Source organism: Cygnus olor, chromosome 2 (genome assembly GCF_009769625.2).
Source record: "Cygnus olor isolate bCygOlo1 chromosome 2, bCygOlo1.pri.v2, whole genome shotgun sequence".
Lineage (NCBI taxonomy): Eukaryota > Metazoa > Chordata > Aves > Anseriformes > Anatidae > Cygnus > Cygnus olor.
The window spans coordinates 43156963-43176789 of record NC_049170.1 but is presented as its reverse complement, the minus strand read 5'-3'; the positions used below and the strand labels follow the sequence as shown (position 1 = coordinate 43176789).

Genomic DNA, 19827 nt, shown 5'->3' with positions numbered 1-19827 from the left:
GGCAGTAGGGATACCTTAAAAGTTGGCCTTCCTGTATTTATGATGGACATGCAAGGGTTAGGCAGGGGGCAATGTATTTCCTCTGGGAAATGCTGGGCCCTTATGCCTAAACATGCAAGCAAAATCATCCTGCTGCCAGGTGTGTGTAGCCGAATTACCCTGCAAAACATGCACCTGGGGCTTCCAGGCTGCTAAGCATGGGATTGGGATGGTTGAATGTGGAGTCTGCAAGCCCCCAGAGCCCAATTCTACCTGGTCTTGGGTGAGGCTCTGAAACATCTTTGTCTCCTCCTGCACACCTGGGAACTGGCAGTCCCTGTGCAGGCTTTGAGCTGCTTTTCTTCCAGGATAATCCCACAATGTCGCCTGCCCAAAGCAATGTTTCTGGTGTTTTCCAACTTGTCAGTCGCATGGCTCCCAGGACTGATCTCTTCCTCAGTAAGCAAACCTGTAAGCCGACTCATTAGGAGATCTGGAAGCCCGCCCAAAGCATTGGACATGGTGGGGCTGCTCTGGAACGCAAAATCCTGGGAGCGCTTTGCAGCTGCTGCCTGAAAGCTGACATGGAGCAAGGCAGCAACCAAGAGGGATGTTTATACCAGTTGGCAGCTGTCAGGATCTTGCAGAGTATATTTTGTGTTGGAAACACCGTGAGCCATTGTTTCCAAAAATTAATTTTTGTTTGGAATTTCTGGTTCATGGGAGAATCTTTCTGTTTTGAGTTTTTAAAAGATGATTCAGAACGAAAGCAAATTTCATAAGATGAATTTCCCACAAACTGGAAATCATGAATGTTGCTCAGCGAGCTCTTCCGTCTGTTACTTGTTCATATGTGGTCAGGGCAGGAAAAAGAGAGAATATTAACCTTTAATGGCTGATGGCAACTTCAATACACCTAAAGTACTATGTTTTAAAGTAATGCAGTACAAAACATTATTTCTCATTAGCATATGAATTGGTCTGTTAAAATCTTTACATGTATTACGTGATCATTAGCTCTGCTTAGATAGCAGGGCTGTGGAAGGTGGCTACGGCATTTTTGTGAGGGCTTCTTTTTTCTTGCTCTCTGCAAAATCCTGAAATTATGTTGGGATAAAGGTCCCCTTAAAATTAATGTCAATGCCCTACAGATGGAGCGTGACTGAGTTAGAATATTGCAGAGCCTGTCCTTAAGCCGGTTAATCAGCTGTGGGAGGATCTCTGAAACATCAGACTGCATCAGCTCCAGGGCTGCATAACCAAAGCAGATACGCTGCCTTTTATCAGGGTGCTGGCTAAGGGGGCTGAACTATATGGCCATGTCATAAGCTTGTCTACAATTTAATGAGTTGCTTACAGTGTTGAACTCCTAAACTCATTTTGTGGTAGAAACACAGAAGCTCTCCCAGTTTGTCACTGTTTCATCCAAGGGGAGGAGGGAGGAGAAAAATACTGAAAAGTAAAATAAAACAGAAAAATAACAAAATGGAAAATGAAAGAAGGGGAAAAAATGCCTGATACTTCAAACAGCAGTCATCCCTGCTTGCCTTAACCTTTCCTGTTTTGTTGTCCAAGCAATTTCCCCACTCAAATTCCCTAAAGATGTCCCTTTAGAATATCCCTTATTTTGAGTACTGCATGTCTTTCACACTATTTCCATGCACTATTTTCTTTACCTTGTACTGAGATACTTTATTTTGTTGGGAAAATGTGATCAGCACAGCTGATGAACCATAAGTGAAGCAATCAAGAATACTAGCTGAATGCTTCAGCTCTGATTCCCACTTTGTACAGGGGAGCAACTTAAGACCTAGGAAACCTGAGTTGTTTTTGTTTTTTAAGAAAAAGTGAGCACCCGTTCAACATAACACATTATCTAAAATATAGCTTTATGGGTGTTCTTAGTACCCTTTTTTTTTTTTCCCCTCGAATCACATTAGCAATGCTTGAAGGGGCCAGTAAAACAGATGTGTTTCAGTGCTGGTGAAATTGTAGCATTCCAAAGCTGTTCTTTGAATTCCTTCAGTTCTGGCTTTCCAAAGGAGACCGTGTCAGCTCACATGCATTCAAATTACATGCGATTATCAACCTGTACAGACCTGTGCTTAAACACCTCCTTAGAGTTCTGGATAACATAAGCACAAATACTAGGGTATGAATTTACATATTTTTTTTTCTTTGGGCCAATAAAGTCCACTCCAAGTGAAAAGCAATCAATTTCAGTGGGAAAAAAACTCTCGTCCTCACTCTTGGCGTACTGATTGTAAACAGTTTTAGGCAGGGCTTAAAAAATAATAAAAAAAAAACATAACAGCACTCTCAGGTAAACAGCTGGTAGACAAGTAAGCCATTATGATTGTTCTTGTTCTTATTTCACAGAATGTGAAAAATTCAAAACAAAGCAAAACACAACAAAATCTCCCCAACTTCCTTCCTCCCCCTCAAATTCTGATAAGAGATGGAATATGAGAAAGATAATCCACAGAGGGAATCAACATTGGGGAAGACATAAATACAAGTACAAACACCCATATTTCCTCTTTATGAATGCCCTTTATATGACAGAGCTGTCCAAACAGCACTTAAGGAGTAACAGCAAAATGCCTGACAGGCAGGTGTGATAAGTTATGGCTCAAAACGTTCGCTTGCCAGGCATAAAGGGTGACTTTTTTTTTTCCTTCTGAAAATCCTTTAAGGTAAACTCACTCCATGTCCGCTGGCATGCAGCCATTTTTCTATAAGCTCATATTACAATGCTGTATTTCTAATGGATTGGGTATGGTGCTTTTCCATTTTGCTAATGAGAAAAGCTAAAGGCCATTACTTGTTCTGATTAAGATCCCGAGGGAAGAAATGTGATGTGTATATTACCAGGCCGTACGTAAAGGAAGTATGTGGCATTTCTAATCAATCAGATGAACAGTAGACAGAAGAAGTCTTATCCTAGGACTGCAGAGGAAGAAGATATAGGGGGGAAAGGAACCATAGAAACTGTCTTTAAAAGGTGACTTACAGGAATCAGTTATAATGATATTAGTATGATCAATGACTCCAGCTATGATCTGGGAAGGATGTAATTACCAAAATGAAAACTTTCAAATGGAAAGCCTGATCAAGGGCAGAGGTACTGTCATATTTCTCAGAGTGCTGTCAGCTCCCATCCAGGCAATGCATTACTGTGTCCCTCAGGAGCGTGACAATGCTGCCTGGTTGAGCTGTGCTTCCATGGGGTGGCAGCAGACTGAGGGAGGGAGGGAGGGGTTCTCAGACCCTGCATTCAGCTCAAAACTGTGGTGAAGTCTTGGCCCAAGGGCAAATTCAAGATAAGGAAAGGCAAGGCTGGGAAAAGGGAAAAGAGAAAAGTCTCAGTCACAACTGGCTTTACAGATTTTTTTTTTTTTTTAACCTAGGTGAAATACAAAGTTTAGAGACATTTTTCCATTCCTTTGTAAATGGCTGCATAGTTACAGCTTGAAAATGCTACAAGATACATACTCCAAATGGCAAATGAAATGAATAGATGGGTGTTCTAAGAGAAGACAAGATCCTTCAAATGTGTCATAACACACAGTTAGAGCCGCAGACATTATTTATAATAAATTAATTTCATTGAATATCATAAATCATTGCTCAATATTAAAACTGACAAAAATTTTAACATACTACATCCTCCCAAGTGGAATGTGATGTGACAGATGAATGAAGTATTACTGTCAATGATGGCAAAACTATAACAAGTGATAAGGACAACAGAGAGACGGTCTCTTGTACTCTCCCGAATTGCTATTAGGACACCTGGCTTTCCTCTATGCTTCTTCGCAGACACTTGGGAATGCTTCAAATAGATCCACCTGGCAACAGAAGAAAAGGTAGTAACACTACTTTAACAGAATAGTCACAAGCAACACTGGGACTGAGAATCTGAAAAACATCTCTCACCCTTCCTTGCATCAGGAGGCAATGCTGAGAGATTCCCTTAAATGTCATCAGTGACGAGGCATGGATGCTACACACAGTCATGGAAAAAAATAAGCATCACAGGTGAGAAAGCCCATCTACAGCTATCAAACCGAAATCCAACAACCTCTAGCATTTGTTAAAGGCATGTATTTAAAACATTTGATGTGGGTCCTAACAGGAGTTATCAGTGAACTTTTTTGATCTCTCTGCTCCATCCATGTGGAAAGGAACAAGTGCTGCACAACTGCACCTTGGCCTGTACAGGCAAATAAGCAGGATGGGTGAAAACAGCCTGCCTTCCCTCTTCTAAAACCTGCAGAGCATTTAGAGAATTGTTCTCCCCAAGAGGCCCCGGTAGTATCTATTTCTAGACTAGGTTTTGCTTTCTGTTTCTTTGATACCCTTGGGAACATGGCCTGACAGAAAGCCTGGACATCTTCATTTTGCATTGCCTCTCATGGATCTGCAAAAACCTTCCCTTTCTGTTTTCCTTCTACGCAAATTAAAAAAAAAAAAAAAAAAAAAAAGAGATATGAAGTGATGAAGTGCTGTGCAAATATTTGCAATGGAGAAAGTCCTAACTGCATGGCAGATTTTCTGTTCCAATAATATGACAAAGATGACGAAGTGGCCATTTTTCTATCAAATAAATTTATACCAGCACCTTTAAAACCATAGGACTTTGCATGATTTACTTTACATAGAAGGATCACTGCTGACATGTAAGTGTTACACTGAGCTCCCAAGCCTCACTTTAAAATATATATTAGCATTGTTAACATTTAGAAAGTGCAAAATTGGCTATTCATGAAGCTGTAGAAGGGCATTTGCAGATTCCTCTCACTTAGTGGCTGATTTCAGGGGCAATGAATTTAATCTCAGGATGGGGGTGGGTGGGTAGAGGGGATTTGGCCAGCCTGCCCAGTGCTAATACCCCCCAATGGCCTTGAAGGAATTGTCACTGTGAACTGAAACAGCATCTGCTTAACTGTTACCCTAGCCTCAGGACTGGAACTTTTTGCTTGTTGTGACGGATCATGAGAAAGACTACACAGAGCGTGAAGATGAAAACAGAGCAAGATTAAAGCCATAAAACACAACCACCAAGACACAGCTGTCCATACTGTGACTGAACTCAAGGAAATAAAAATGTCAAAATATATTTGACATTCATGATGCATTTTGGCACGGGAATTTAGAACATTTGGATGGCAGCAAATTTTTAGTTTATGATCTTTTCCATTATTATTACAGAGGATTCGCTGATACTATCAGTTAATGAGTCAAATCTCAAATGAGATTATTTGGTAAGAATCAAATGAATTCCCATGCTAGGCACACTGAAGAGGTAGGAAGTAAAACCAAAGCTAACCAAAATTGGTAGAATGTATACTTTTCTTAACGAGAAAAAGGTGCCAGTTAGTTCAGCTGCCATAGCCAGAACAGCTTACAGCAGTCCATCGCGATGAGAGTCTGGGCTTTGCCTTGAATGTCCTGTCTGCATTAGCAGTGCCACTGAGCTATCCAACAGACGTTTGGCTGAAATCTGTACACTATGTGCAGATGGGGTTAAAGCGATTCCACAGGAACTCCACAGCTACACAAGCTGAACTGGTTACAAAACAAGTCCTTCAAACTAACAGCCAGTGTTGCAATTTCTTAGTTTGCAATGGGCCTAACTGTCTGCAAAAATCTCTGTGGAATAATTACAGGCCAGAGACACTAACCCTTCACACTTCCGTGCCAGACTTGTAACTGCAATCATATATTACCACTCCTTGGAACACATATCCAAGAATGTATGCAAGAACATAAAAATCCTAATATTAAAAATAAACTCAGGACAATGTCGTGATGCCTTCTGCTCTCTGTAGTTCAGGTACAAGCTATACAAATAAAAGAAGGAAACCTTTTTCAACCAATATCCATACAGGGAGTAGAATTTTTTTATATTATTTCCCTGTGCCCCGTAACACATCAAGGAAATTTGAAGTTGTTGCCAATTACTTTATTTTCTAGTTATTAATAAACTCTGTGACTGTGCAATATGACTAATCTTCTAGAAAGCATAAATGAAAACAGATATTCTTTTTCTTATATCAAAGTAGAATACCTCCATTAAAATAAAATAAATCAAATCATGGCCAACTTGGCAAAGCAGCCATTTATTAGCAAAAAAATTTTTTTTTTTTTTTGAAAAGTCTGTTATCTTTACAGAAAATCAGCCCAACTAATAGCTAGCCAGGAACAACTGCACATTACAAGAAAGGCAGTAGAATAGTTTTTACTATAAAATTGGGCTACTAAATTTTTGAGCACCAATTTGGACTCCATGGCTAGACCAGGCAATAACATCTGTGGGAGTGGCATCACAGCCAAATACTCAATTTACCTCATTATTACATTTTTGTCACTCTAATTAGCACTGTCAAAAACGGTCATTGAAGTAAGACCAAATACATTCATTTTTGAGCCCAGCGCAGGTGTTTTAGGTGGGAAGGGTTGGTAGCAGAGCAGAATCATGGTAAACAATGTGAGAGCAGAGGAGTAGTTAGGTGCTTTAGTGGCTGAGACAAAAAAGTGGTTATAAAATCAGTTGGGGAATCATAACATATCTGGCCTATTCTGCAAACCCTGTGTACAGTATTGGTTGGCAGGCAAGAAAACACAGGATGAAATTTTTGCATCAGTGAAATCAATTTACATCGTAGAAATATTATACTCGTTTGAGGGAAATCCTCAAGAGAAACATGTTCAGCATAGGAAAACGGGGAATTGAGACAGGCCAACGTGCAATAAGTTGGACATTTACAAACTAGGCTTTTAGGAAACTGGCTGTTGCAATATAAAACCTGTGAAAATTAAAAAGGCAAAATTGGGTGCACACAGGTGTGCCTATAACATTCAAAAGCCTTAATGAACCCCAAAGGATAGAGCAGTCTTCCAGGGGACTGGAAAAGGATTGTGCCTCTTTGAGATACGACTGCTCCCCTGGACCCATCCCAACATGGTGCAGCTCTCATCTGCCACACAGTAGAAATCTGCCATGCTCAACAGTTCATTTACCTTCCTAGAAAAACAACTCAATTCAGCAAACTCCCAAATTCACTCAATGCAGCTGCTCTCAAACCCCTTGTTACAGTTTAATGAAATGTGCTGACTGAGCTGTTTCATAGTAAATATTAGTTATAGCAGAGCTCGCCTCCCAAATTGAGTCTTTTAGGAGCAAGAGGATTCTGCAGTGCCGTAGCACTGACACAGAATCGCCCATAACTCACAAATAATAAAATACCATCTGAGGGCATAGAGGTTATTGCCATCAGCAGCTCCCTATGGAATTGTAAATCATTTGAACAAAGCTTACCCTTTTTAGAGAACTTCAGGCTATACATACAGGACACCAGCGTCTTACACAGTGTATGAAGACTATACCTTTAGCTCCTTCATTTAACCTTGCTTCACAAATGAATGAACCCTGTACAGGCTGCTCTTTCCGGATGAAAATAAGAAAGATACCTCGAAACACTGGCAATTTGTCTTAGAGGAAGTTTAAACCTTTGGGCTATCAGCTTGCCAACCACCTGATAAGTCATGCGGATTAACTGTAAAATGCACTGTGCACTTAAGTTCAATGGGATACACTGCAGGAAAAGCCAGTGAAATTCAACGGGATGTTATTTTTGTGAGCATCTGCAGATCCAGGCCTTTGCCCAACAGATAGGTTATGTTATTTATGCCACTGTCATTAAAATATAAAAAGCACTGAAAATCATTCAAATTAAACCCACTTTCAACTCCACTGTATGGAATGGCATTGTGTCACCTTCAGAAACACCGCAGCACTCCTAATCTAGTGTTTCCATGAAGTCTTAGCGCTCCTGGAAGTGAAGCTTTCCTTATGAAAAAACAACAACAACAACAAAAAAAGTGGAAATGTAATACAAAGGTTGCTGCTCAAAACAAGTTTTTTTTTTTTTATTAAGTGAATAGTGTGAATGGTCACTTGCAGCACTCCCCTACTGTGTAAACTTCAGACATTGAAAATAAAATGTTATTTTGATGCACAGCTCTTGTCTGAGTCTTTGTACGTATATCATACTCAATAAATATTTTCTGAAGTTTTCAAAACTTCCTGAATTCTTCACACTTAAATGAATAGAAAATAAGAATTATGTTATTCTTATTACTCTGAGCTGAAATGACAATGTTTCATTGCAAAGAAAAACAGAGGTTAGATATAAAAAAGTCGGTTGGGCCACCGCTTTGTTTTTGTATCAACACCTGAAAGTCCCACCAGTACATTTTAAGGTGTTTGTCACAGATGAATTCTAGATGTCCCAAATGATGACCTTTGCCAAATACATTTCAAAGGCTAGCCTAGCCCTTGATATATCACAAATTTCTTCAAGATATTGAAGTTACATTTTCTCAATTTTACTCTCAGCTCCTTATTTATATTGTTAGTGTCATTCAAACCATCTCCTTCCCATATATGCCCTTCACATACCTACCTACACTGTGTTGTATGCTACTGTTGCCTATCACCTTCATGCCCTTTTTTTCTTTCTAGAGTTTACAATGTCTGTGATTGATGTTGCTATAATTCAAGTACCTCATCTCAGACAGAACTGGTATTATATGAAGGACTGCAACAGTGCTAAGCAAACGGTAGTCACTCTTCCATGTAATTTGTCATGTTGCTCTTTCTAGTTGAGGATGTAACCCCTTCAAGGATTCAGGACTTATAGTTGTGCTTACAGCTCAGTTGTCATGTACCTGTACTTTGCAGAGACATGACCACAGGAGTGTTTCCCAGCTCTTGGCAGAGGAGAACTCTGGAAGCACCTCTGGGAGACACTTCTTGCCTTTCACATTATCACACTTTAGCAGAACAAACCTCACCTCTCTAAGATCTTCAAACTTTTCTTGGACTACAGAGGCCCCATAGGATTTTCTTGCACCACTGCTAATTTGAATTTATCACTTCTCTGGAAAGTCATATTCATCGTTTCTGCCAGACTCACCTGAGTCTACTTTAAACACAGACAAGGAAACAAAAAGAACTTTCATCCTAATAAGGCAAAGGGTTATGTCCTTGATTACAAAACTGAAAACACATTTACAAAAGAGAAGCACATCAAGAAAATACAGATGACAGACCTGACATTTAGAGTACTTTTGTTTTCCACCTTTTGTTGCATTTATCAGTTGCAGGTGTGGCAGGATGTTACAAACCTAGAATTATTGTCATTTTTTTTAACCTATTATTTGTTGTTCTTTTCTACTTTCCTTTCTGTTAATAAAGAGCCTCTTTCAGCTAAATATTATCCAAATCACTAAAACCAAATCAAATTTAACTAAACAAACCTTCTCTCTCCCAGACCTCCCATATTATTTGTGGTATCAATGCAATTTCACAGGAACATACATCGTTTATACACTTTTGTTTTCTTTTTAACATTCAAAGCTTTTAGAAAATGACCTACTAGGAGCTAGCAAAATGAGTTCACATTCTTGATTCATCCTGAGAAAACATATGAACAAGTTTTGGGAGTATGACTAAAGGTGAGTCTTCTGGTGACGTGCTGCATACCATTCCCTGTAATGCCAGATACCATAGGTTTTATGCCTTTCAGTTTCTATTTGCTATTGCAGAATAAAAAAGTTCACTTTATATCACTCAGTAACAAACTGCTTTGGAAGAGGCAGCTTTAAGCTACCTAATCATTGCCCTCTCAAAGTATCACCAGGTGGCACTTCTGGAAATCACAGAAGAGAATGCAATTGCCACATGTAAGAAACACTGGTGAAACCAGCCTCTAAATATTCTAGTTCAGAGACATGAAGTCAGCTGCAAATTAATTCTATGAATTGCATGTCTGATGATGAAAATGAAGTAATATTAGTTATGGCCCTTTTGGCTGATACTTTTTGCTTTGCTGTTTCATCACTGCTCCTTTGTTTTAACTTTTTATCACCCCAGTCAGGGAGCTGGAATCCTTCTCTGAAAGTGAATCTGGGCCAACGTTGCTTTGAGTCAGCAGCTGACACCTCACGGAGAGGTGAGGAGTCCTCAGCAAAAGCACTCGTTCATTTGTAGAAATTTTATTTGGAGGTAAAATTTAACAAAACACAACCTACTAGCCCACTAGGCTCATAGGAAGGGCTGCTTGAACAGAAAATGGAATTCCCTGCATCTGTGTTTACTCCACTTCTCCATTTCCCTTCTCTGCCTGTGGCATCACAGGTAGGCACACTTGCACATAACAGCAAACACTAAGCCACTACTGACAAATGGTGGGAAAATAAAGCTGTGCTCAGAAGAGAAGTGGGAACACTACAGAAAAAGCATTTAATAAATTCTACTTATTGAAAAATACCATCTAAGCACAACTATGGTCAAATGCTGACTGTGGAATCCATGCTGAGACAGCTGCTTAGGAAGACGTGAGGTCTGATCGGCTCAGTTCTCAAAGGGGCCTGGACAAGCTTCAGAAGTCATCTCACGTGAACCTAAATGAGGTTCAACAAGTCCAAGTGCAAGGTGCTGCACCTGGGCCGGGGCAATCCCAGACATGAGGACAGAGTGGAAGAACAATCATTGAGAGCAGCCCTGTGATGAAGGACTTGGGGATTCTGCTGGACGAAAAGCTCGACACGAGCCAGCAGTGTGTGCTTGGAGCCCCAAAGGCCAACTGCATCCTGGGCTGCATCAACAGAGAAGTGGCCAGCAGGGCGAGGGAGGGGATTGTGCCCCTCTGCTCTGCCCTTGTGAGGACCCATCTGGAGTGCTGCATCCAGGTCTGGAGCCCCCGGCACAAGAAAGATGTGGACCTGATAGACTGAGTGCAGAGGAGGGCCATGAAGATGATCAGAGGGCTGGAGCACCTCTCCTATGAAAACAGGCTGAGGGACCTGGGGATGTTCAGCCTGGAGAAGAGAAGGCTCCAGGGAGACCTCACTGCGGCCTTCCAGTACTTAAAGGGGAATTACTGAAAAGATAGAGAGCAACTTTCTGTACAGGCAGATAGTGATAGGACATGGGGTAATGGTTTTAAACTAACAGAGGTGAGATTTAGATCAGATGTTAGGAGGAAATTCTTTACTCAGAGGGTGGTGAGGTTGCCCAGAGAAGCTGTGGATGCCCCATCTCTGGAGGTGTTCAAGGCCAGGCTGGATGGGGCCCTGAGTAACCTAATGTAGTGGGAGGTGTCCCTTCCCATGGCAGGGGGTTTGGAACTGGATGATCTTTAAGGTCCCTTCCAACCCAAGCTATTCTACAATTCTATGTATCAGGCAAATGGAGACTGTCTTTAAAGATGGGGGGGGGTGGGGGGGGGCAGGAGGTATTGTTATTTATAAACCTCAACAATGCTTTTGCTGTTCTCTCATTCCCAATAATTCCCAGAATAATTCCTCCTTAAATGAATCTCCTGCCACAGATTGCTCAATTGTGTTAATCACTTGCACTTGACCTGGACCTTGGTTGAGTAAATGGTCAGGGATTCAGTTCGAGCAGTTTGAACTATGCTAACTGCATTTGCAATGGGTTCAGTCCAATATTTTCCACACAAACAGTCAATAAGTAAAATAAAAGAGCTTCAAGATTAACACCTAACAATGTGAAAGGCACAAGACTGCAAAGAAACTTTCCCCCCGTAACTCTCTGGGGGCCCTGTGACAGACGGTTAGAATAACAGACAGTGCTTTTTGTAACAAGGCTCTGAACATCAAGGGAATGCGATGGTGTTTCAGCTCCATGTAGCTGCAGTACATGCAAATAGAATTGCAGATTAAAACCAAACCAAAACAAAAAACCCACACAACCCTATCTAACAAAGCAGTTATTCTGCTGAGGCCTTTAGGTGACATTTTAAACCACTGGTGACCATGGAGTATCCAAAGGAAATAGAAGATAAAAAACTTACAACAAGCTTGTTGTTCCATTGAAGGGTTCTGGAGATATCATCAAGCTCCACTGGTAACAAAAAGAACTAACAAAGTGAAAGATAAGACTGATGTACTAGCATAACAAGCCTGTTATTCCATTGAGAGATTTCTGTTGATACTATAGACCAGGAAAGCTGAGTTACCCTGGTTTGCAGTTTCAGCAGAATCCCACATTGCATCACTGCAGTTCTTCTACCTGAACTACATTTTTAATACAGAGGTATCCAGAAAAATTAAACATTTTTTTTGTTGTTGATATCTAAAAAGTGCAATGAAGAGCCTATTTTATAAGTTGCCTATTATGTTTCCAAATTAGAATCTGAAAACTGAGTGAACTGTCTGCAAGTGTAAAGAACAATTAAGCAGCACAGTTGAGCTAGCAGTTTTACTAAAAGAAACTGGCTTCAACCCATTTTCGCACTGGTGTGGGCCTCAAAGGTTTAAGATGAAACATGACTACACTGAGGCAGTTCTGAAAGCGAGAGTTAAAAAGCTAGAATTACACCTCTGCCAAGGAGGACTAACAAAGGCTGCCTCAATCTGTTGGAGGAAACTGGAACCGAAGAGGTATCTGAAATGGATGCTAACAGCAGGGATGGGAGAGAAACCTATAACGGGCAAGTGCAGAACAGAAAACTTCCTTCAGGAATGCACAGTGGAGGAGAAAGAATACAGCAAATCTTCTTTCCATTGAAGAGGTGGATTATTGCTGCTGATGGCCAAATGTGTATGTGCTGCCGTAAAAAGGAGCTGAGCAACAGGGACTGAAAGCAGTGATCAGATGGCTCGGTTTTTTATATTTCTAAAGGTTTTTGTATTATATCCACTCAAGCCATCAATCACAACTTTATTAAACCACGAAACAGATGTCAGATCAATGGCTGTATTGGAAACATTTTGAATGACAAGCTGATGATGGAACAATTCCAGCCTCCATACATTATTAAACACATACTAATACTGCTCTTTCAAAGCTACCCATACTGGCTCGCTCAGCCTATCCTCCCTGTATGGTACCTTTTTTTAATAGTTGAACTAATTGTAGATGAATATTACATAGGAAAAGCAAGACTTACAGTAATACATAATAATAAACTAGTAAACAAAAGAAAAATTTCAAGGTTAAAACTGGTTATCTGTCTTTGCATTATGCCCCTGGGCATTAAAATTTCATTTTAGTACAATTGTAGGAGCTGAGGCTGGATTGTCAGACATAATCAGAATATTCAGAGTTATTGCCTTTTTGATGCAATCTTGACATAATATAAGTTTAGCTTTTCTTTACTTATTTGCCCACAGCCAGCCCACCAGTGTAAATGCTTTCTGCTCTTCTTGAGTGAAGAGGTATGTATGGAAAATACATATAAATAAGGCAGAAATTGCCCCTCTGGCAGATTTCCTGCTTAACTCCAGATTTCAGGCAGATTCGGGGAGGTGATCAGAGCGGCATGCTTGCCTCCCAGTTCATCAGTAATGCAAACTGTATTTTCACTGGCAGAAATCAATTTGATTTTCATATAGGCAGAAAGGAATTATGTTCTTGGTGAATGAAGCACAAAGCACAGTAACTGGGAGATGCAATAGGAATAGGGGGTGGAGTTGCCACAAACTGCAGTCCATTACCTCCTCCCTTACCCCTGTACCGTACACCATCCTAGCATCCTTTGGGCTGGAATATCTACCACGGATGTGCGTTTTTGTGAGGTGGATGGTGAGATCAAGTAAAGATGGATTTGCAATTTTTCTCTTGGTCTGACATCTTGATAGCTTAGTGCATCCTCCTGATTCGGAGTGCTCAGTGTAGCAGCAATGCCTGATTTTACACAGGCAATTCAATAACAGATAATTAGATGGGGTAAAAATGTTCAAATAGATAATAAAATAAAATAAATATGCATTCTTTGGAGTTTTAGAGAGGAAGAAAACTTTTTATTCCTGCTCATGGCAAATGGTTTCCTAAACAAAATTCTTTGTGCTTTTTGGGGCCAGTGACTGAAGGCTTCCCATAGCGGAAGGCTGTGAGAGTGGGGCTGCAGGAAAACTATTCCATTTTGGCTGCTGAAATGGATGTTCCCTGATGTAAGTCAGCAGCCTTGCCAGCATTTAGCCAGAAATGCCACCTGTGGCCCACTATTTAAATAATCAAGTGCATGAGAGATGAAAGGGACTGCCCCCTGAATTCCCGTGGAGTTTTAGCATGTGATTCAGGGCTGAGAGATCAAGACTTAAATCCAGTTTTTGGTGTCAAGTCTGAAATTGGCAGAGCCTGCTTACTCAGGTAACTCTCCTCACCAAAGGCCTAAAGAATGCTTCACTGTGAAGGGTCTCCCCCTCTGGAATGGCTCCAACCTGGACTTGAATCTTTCAGAGAGCATCAAAGGCCAGGGTAATTCCCACAAGATATGAGGCATGCAAAGGCCTTTATGCTGTTTCTCTAGCTTACTCACTAGAGAATGGATTTTCTGTTGAAGCAATATTTTAGAAACCCAGCACTCATCCTGAAATGGGCAAGTTTAGAAATGGGTTTGAAGTCAATTCTCACTTAAGTGACCACAGAGGTCTGTTTTGGCTGAAAAATATATGTTAATTAGCAGAATGTCTTTTCTAAGGAAGTAAATGTGTTAAAGCTTTTTAATAAAAACCACTTTGCATACTGCAAAGCTTTTAAATTAAATTGGGACAGAGTTACAGCTGACACTGGGCAAAATTGTTTGTGACTGTTTGGCTTGTTTGTTGAAAAAAATCTGGCTGGCTTCTTGAAAGATAGCTGGTGGCTCTTTATGGTGCCCCGTTGCACAGTTTTAAAGAATAAAATTAAAAAATATGCTCATAACAGAAATGTATAGTTTATGTCTTATATCTCCCATAAAACTTAGTCCTGCTGAGGTACTCGCAGTAGCATTTTTTGGACTTGGCTCAATTTGTCATGGTGTTATGCTCTCATTGCTCCTCTCCCTGGATCGAAATTCAGGCTTCAGAATAAATGAAGTAAAAATATCTCTAAATCAATCATATCTCTAAATAGGTTGTCCATTTGTTCCACACATTTTTTATTTATTTATTTTTTTTTTCTGGAACAGGCCATGCTAGTAAGATTCAATTTCAAGTCAGGATAAATATATTCAGCAAAATTGCTATTGGCAGCCAAAATCCTGAAGTTCTCCCTTTAATTCCTGACAGGAGGAATTCCTGAGGAGCTCCACGATTATATTGCTTGCATGAGGACTTTAACTGAATATGGTGCTGTTGGCGGTTATACCAAAGAGAAATCCTGTATGCAACAAAACAGGGTATCAATTGAGATTTATGAAAAGCCTGTGGATATTGTAACACCCATCAATCATCTACTCTTGAAGTTTTCCATAAAAGAGTTAAGATTTTTAAAGATAACAAACATAGGCTTATATGGTACACCTCTGTATGTATTTCAAGAAGTTGTCAGGGAATGCTGTGACCTTGAAAGATAGGACAGTGTAAAGAGCTAGGAAAATAAAGGATTTTCTTTACTTTCAGTTACAGTAAAATAAATCCTGGACCTTCTTATCACTCACTAGATCAGTCATGCCTTTGAGAGTCCTTCTTGTGCCTCCCCAAATAAGAAAAATCTACATTTACAATGGCTTTGTTATGAGTATAGTAATATTGGTTTCAAGTCTGAAGAGAACGTTAGCTAGGAATTTCCTAGCTCACACTAAGATTGTGAGAAAACAAGACCAGGAGACTTAATGTCTGCAAGAGTCATGGAAATGAAAATGACAAACAGAAGGAAAAATTCATAGGAACTGCCCAGCAGCACCACCAGAATTCATTTTCCATTTCCTTGTCTAAATTTTTAAACATACATTTGAATGACGGTAATTACGCAGAAATTCTCAGTAGTCATAGTATTTCCTACAATTTAATCTGTTCAGAGGGGAAAAATGCTGATATTAACTTTTAGATGTAATTCCAACTTCTTTTGATTACTGAATGAAACATTTTAAATAACAAGAATAAACAACGAACCACCATATTAAAGATTTCTCAGAAATAAATACAAAAGTCTCAGATCTCAACAGCTGCTTTTTTTTTCTTTTTTTTTAAGGGGGAAGAAGACATTAAAGTTAGAATTAAATTCAACGGATAAGAAAGAGGGAAAGGAGAGGGAGAAGGAGAACATAGGAACAGGAAGAGAAGACTTAACAGAGTGGATTATGTATCTTTGTTAAGATGTAGCTTTATAAAGTACCTTATTCAGCAACAAAAATACTTGGAAAACTGTTCCTATAGATGAGCATCAAGTAGAACAGAAAAAAAGGGAATGCCTGAACACTTCAGGGCTAACCAATAATAAGCATGTTATTAAGGGCATTATACAAATCCCTCTTGAACACTGACAGGCATGAGGCATCAACCACCTGGCTAGGCAGCCTGTTTCCATGCTTGACCACCCTCATGGTAAAGAAATTTTTCCTCATGACCAGTCTGAACCTCTCCTGACGCAGCTTTGAGACGTTCTCTCATGGCCTATTCTCGGTGACCAGGGAGCAGAGACCGGCACTTCCTCAGAAAGCTGCAGAGAGCCATGAGGTCGCCTCTTGGCCTCCTCTTCTCCAGACTGACAACTCAGATGTCCACAGGACATGCCTTCCAGCCCTTTTACCAGCTTTGTTGCTCTCCTCTGGATGCATTCAAGCACCTTGACATCCTTTTCATATTGTGGAGCCCAGAACTGTGTACAATATTAAAAATGAGGCCACAACACTAAATATAGCAGGAAAATCACCTCTCCTGACCAGCTGGCTGTGCTGCGTTTCACGCACCCCAAAACGCAGTTTGCCTCTTGGCTGCCAGGGCACCTTGCAGGCTCACGTTGAGCCTGCTGTCGACCTGCATCCCCAGATCCCTTTCTGTTGAGCTGCTCTCCAGCCACTCATCGCCCAGTCTGTGCCTGCATCAGGCATTACACTCTCCCAGGTGCAAAACCCGGCACTTTCCCTTCTTGAACTTCATGCCGTTGCTAATCACCCAGTGCTCCAATCTATCTAGATCCCCCTGCAAGGCCTCTTGTCCCTCCAGGGAGACAACAGCACCTCCCAGTTTCCCATCATTGGCAAACTTGCTGAGGATGCATTCCAGTCATGCATCCAGGTCACTGATAAAAATGTTGAACAGGACTGGCCCTAGACTTGAGCCCTGGGGAACACCTTAGTGACCATCCGCCAGCCAGATATAGCCGCATTTACTGCAACCCTTTGAGCAGCACAGTGGTGAAATAGAAGAAACAATTTTTAAGTACATAATAGACCTTTCACATAATTATTACACAGAATGTGCTTAAAGACGTATAATGTTTATGCCAGTGTTTTTCTAAAAATATATATGTACATGCAGTATGCACACATTCACATAGTAAATGACTGTATATTGTATATAGACTGCTGGTATTACTAAATATTTAAGTAAAGTTTCAGAGAGTTTTAATAATTTTTATTAAGACTATTTTTTGCCTTTCTCTGACTCTGGAGTAGTTAATTGAGTCTGACTTACACAGCTTAAAGAGAAAATAACTGTTGAAATATGCATATAATTTACTGGAAACACAGCTGACCTTGAACCAAAATCACATTTTGGAGCCTCGAGCAAACTATGTATTGCTGTCTGCTATGGCTTAAAAGTGACTGCCAGATCCTATCACAAAGACAGAACTCCCATTTTCCAGCAGTATAAAACTTTCTTAATGCACAAGAAAGCAATTTTGCATTAAAAAAAAATTAGAGGAGTACTTCCATATTCACATACGAATTAGTACAGATAATTCCTGTGAAGTACAGAGAAACTTCTGTTGACCTACTGTTTTACTACTTAATCAGTTCTGTTCCTTATAATACCTAATGGTGACTGTATGATGGTTGTAGAAATTTATCTATAGATACATGTTTGCGTGAGGTAGCAATATGGGATATTGTTTGTGTAGGACATCGTGTTTGAGTCATGATAAAAGAAACTGATATGTTCACCTGAACAGGGCCAGACATCTTTGGACACAGAGAAAATAAATAAATAAATAAAAACACAGCAATATTAAACTACCAAGCATTGAGAGACTGAAATCTCAAGAATAAGAAAAGGCCTTGAGAAACTCAGTATTCAATTAACATTTTGCAAAATATAGAGTAAATAGTATAATCTATGATCTTACCGTTCCTGTTGTGCCCAAGGAAAGGTGGTTCATCTGTTGGGTCAGAGGGCCCATCATGCTTGCTGGCTGCATTGACATAGTGTGGTCCATTGTTGGTGTTATCACAGCACCCTACAAACACATATCATTTACACTTCAACATTTTGCCTTAAAAGAAAAAGCAGCATTCACTTAGTGAGTGAACCTGGCTGAAAACTTGACATGAATCTTAAAAGAGACTAATATATCTGTCAGAGAAAATATGTTTTGTTCCTATTGACAACCAAGCTACACACATATTATTTGTGCTACTAATGAGGCCATTTTATGTCAGTTCCAATTAAGTGTCATTTTTTACCTCATTACTTCTGACAAACAAATACATATGTTCTTTCTATGATGAATGCTACTGTACATTGCAAAATGCCCGTCGTTTATATTTTTCCGTATCCTATATAGAACAATCTTACAGACAGAACACATATGTCCCCAATTTTCTCCGAATTCTAAAATGTTCAGTCTCTGAGATCTTCAACCTATTATGGTAATTGTCTTGGATTTTTCCAGTCTCAATTAAGAACTGTTACTCATAACATTTTATAGCAGATTGAGTAAGACTAGCTATTGACAGCGAGTGTGGTAGTGACACTCATTTAAAACACATATACAGCATTTAAAAGCATTTTTCTTCTCCTCATGAAAAACAAAGACATTAATAACAAGCAGCGTATGAACTAAAGCAAAAACAAGACTTAAAACAAAAATTAAACAAAAGGCATGCCAGAGCTTTGGACAAAGCTTCTTTGTCATTCATATTCCTCATCTTTTGCTCTCCCACTCCTCAGGGTCCTGGATCGGTAAACTCATGCCTTAGTGAAGAGCTGATTTTCCTCAGTTCTAAGGTGTAAAATGCTATTTCCTGTATCAGTTGGAAAAAGTCAGTCAGAAACAGGGTGGTCTGCTCCTTCTCTTGCAGATAGAGAAATAAGGAGGTAATTTCAGCTCTTTCATCATATAGAATAGCTCCACTTTGTGCGTACTTGTGTGAACACATTAGAAATTTGTACACAGAATCACCACATTAAAAAGCATGGGAAAAGGTGGATGAATCCATTTTTCACAACAAGGAAAGCTGACACTTTTTCTTTGCAATCGCTGATAAAATCCACTTGTAAACAGGAATCTAAAATAAACCAGTTCCAAAAAAACATAGCACACCTCTTAAGTATGTATCTCACATTTATGTAGACCTATGTGGCTGCCATGCCAAGCACCAGATGAACCCAAAGCTTTCAAATTTCCAGTTGCATATTAAAAATAAACAATTATAACAACAACAACCAATCCTGGGGGAAGTACCAATTGATTTTTTTTTCCTCACCTCCCAGTAATATTTTGTCTATGCACATCCTATCTGAGAAACTGAGATTTTGCAGTCTCCGTGAACTTGTTACTTGCATGCAAAGATGAAGAGGAGGTAGGTTCAGCTTGGTCAGTCCTCTTTGTAATGCCTCAGCACACAAAATACATACACATTTGTTTCATGTCTCATACTGGATTACACTTCTTGCACTGACAACAGTCCCTAGAGAAATTTGGCAAATTACTAAGAATATCTTCAATGGAGGCTGTATCTGTCATGTTTCCAAATAAATACGTATAAAACAAGCCAATCAATGTGCAAGTATCAAACTTGCAACACTTGTGAATACTTTTGCATCTTTCTTTGCTATACTAATTTGTACTGGTTTGCAGCAATTACAATGATTAACCCACAG

General features: G+C 39.8%; 1 protein-coding gene across 16 annotated transcripts in view; it reads right to left on the bottom strand.

Annotated features, from left to right (window-relative positions):
- The window catches only part of RBMS3 (RNA binding motif single stranded interacting protein 3), a 708023-nt gene that overhangs the window by 21451 nt on the left and 666745 nt on the right, over positions 1-19827 (bottom strand). For 15 of the 16 annotated variants that reach the window (XM_040549111.1, XM_040549115.1, XM_040549116.1 and 12 more), the window contains one exon: positions 18071-18181. In XM_040549111.1, the coding sequence (XP_040405045.1) occupies positions 18071-18181 (111 nt within the window). Of the gene's footprint in view, positions 1-3358; positions 3831-3918; positions 3986-18070; positions 18182-19827 lie in introns of those variants that run through there. The other variant, XM_040549120.1, reaches the window with a different exon arrangement.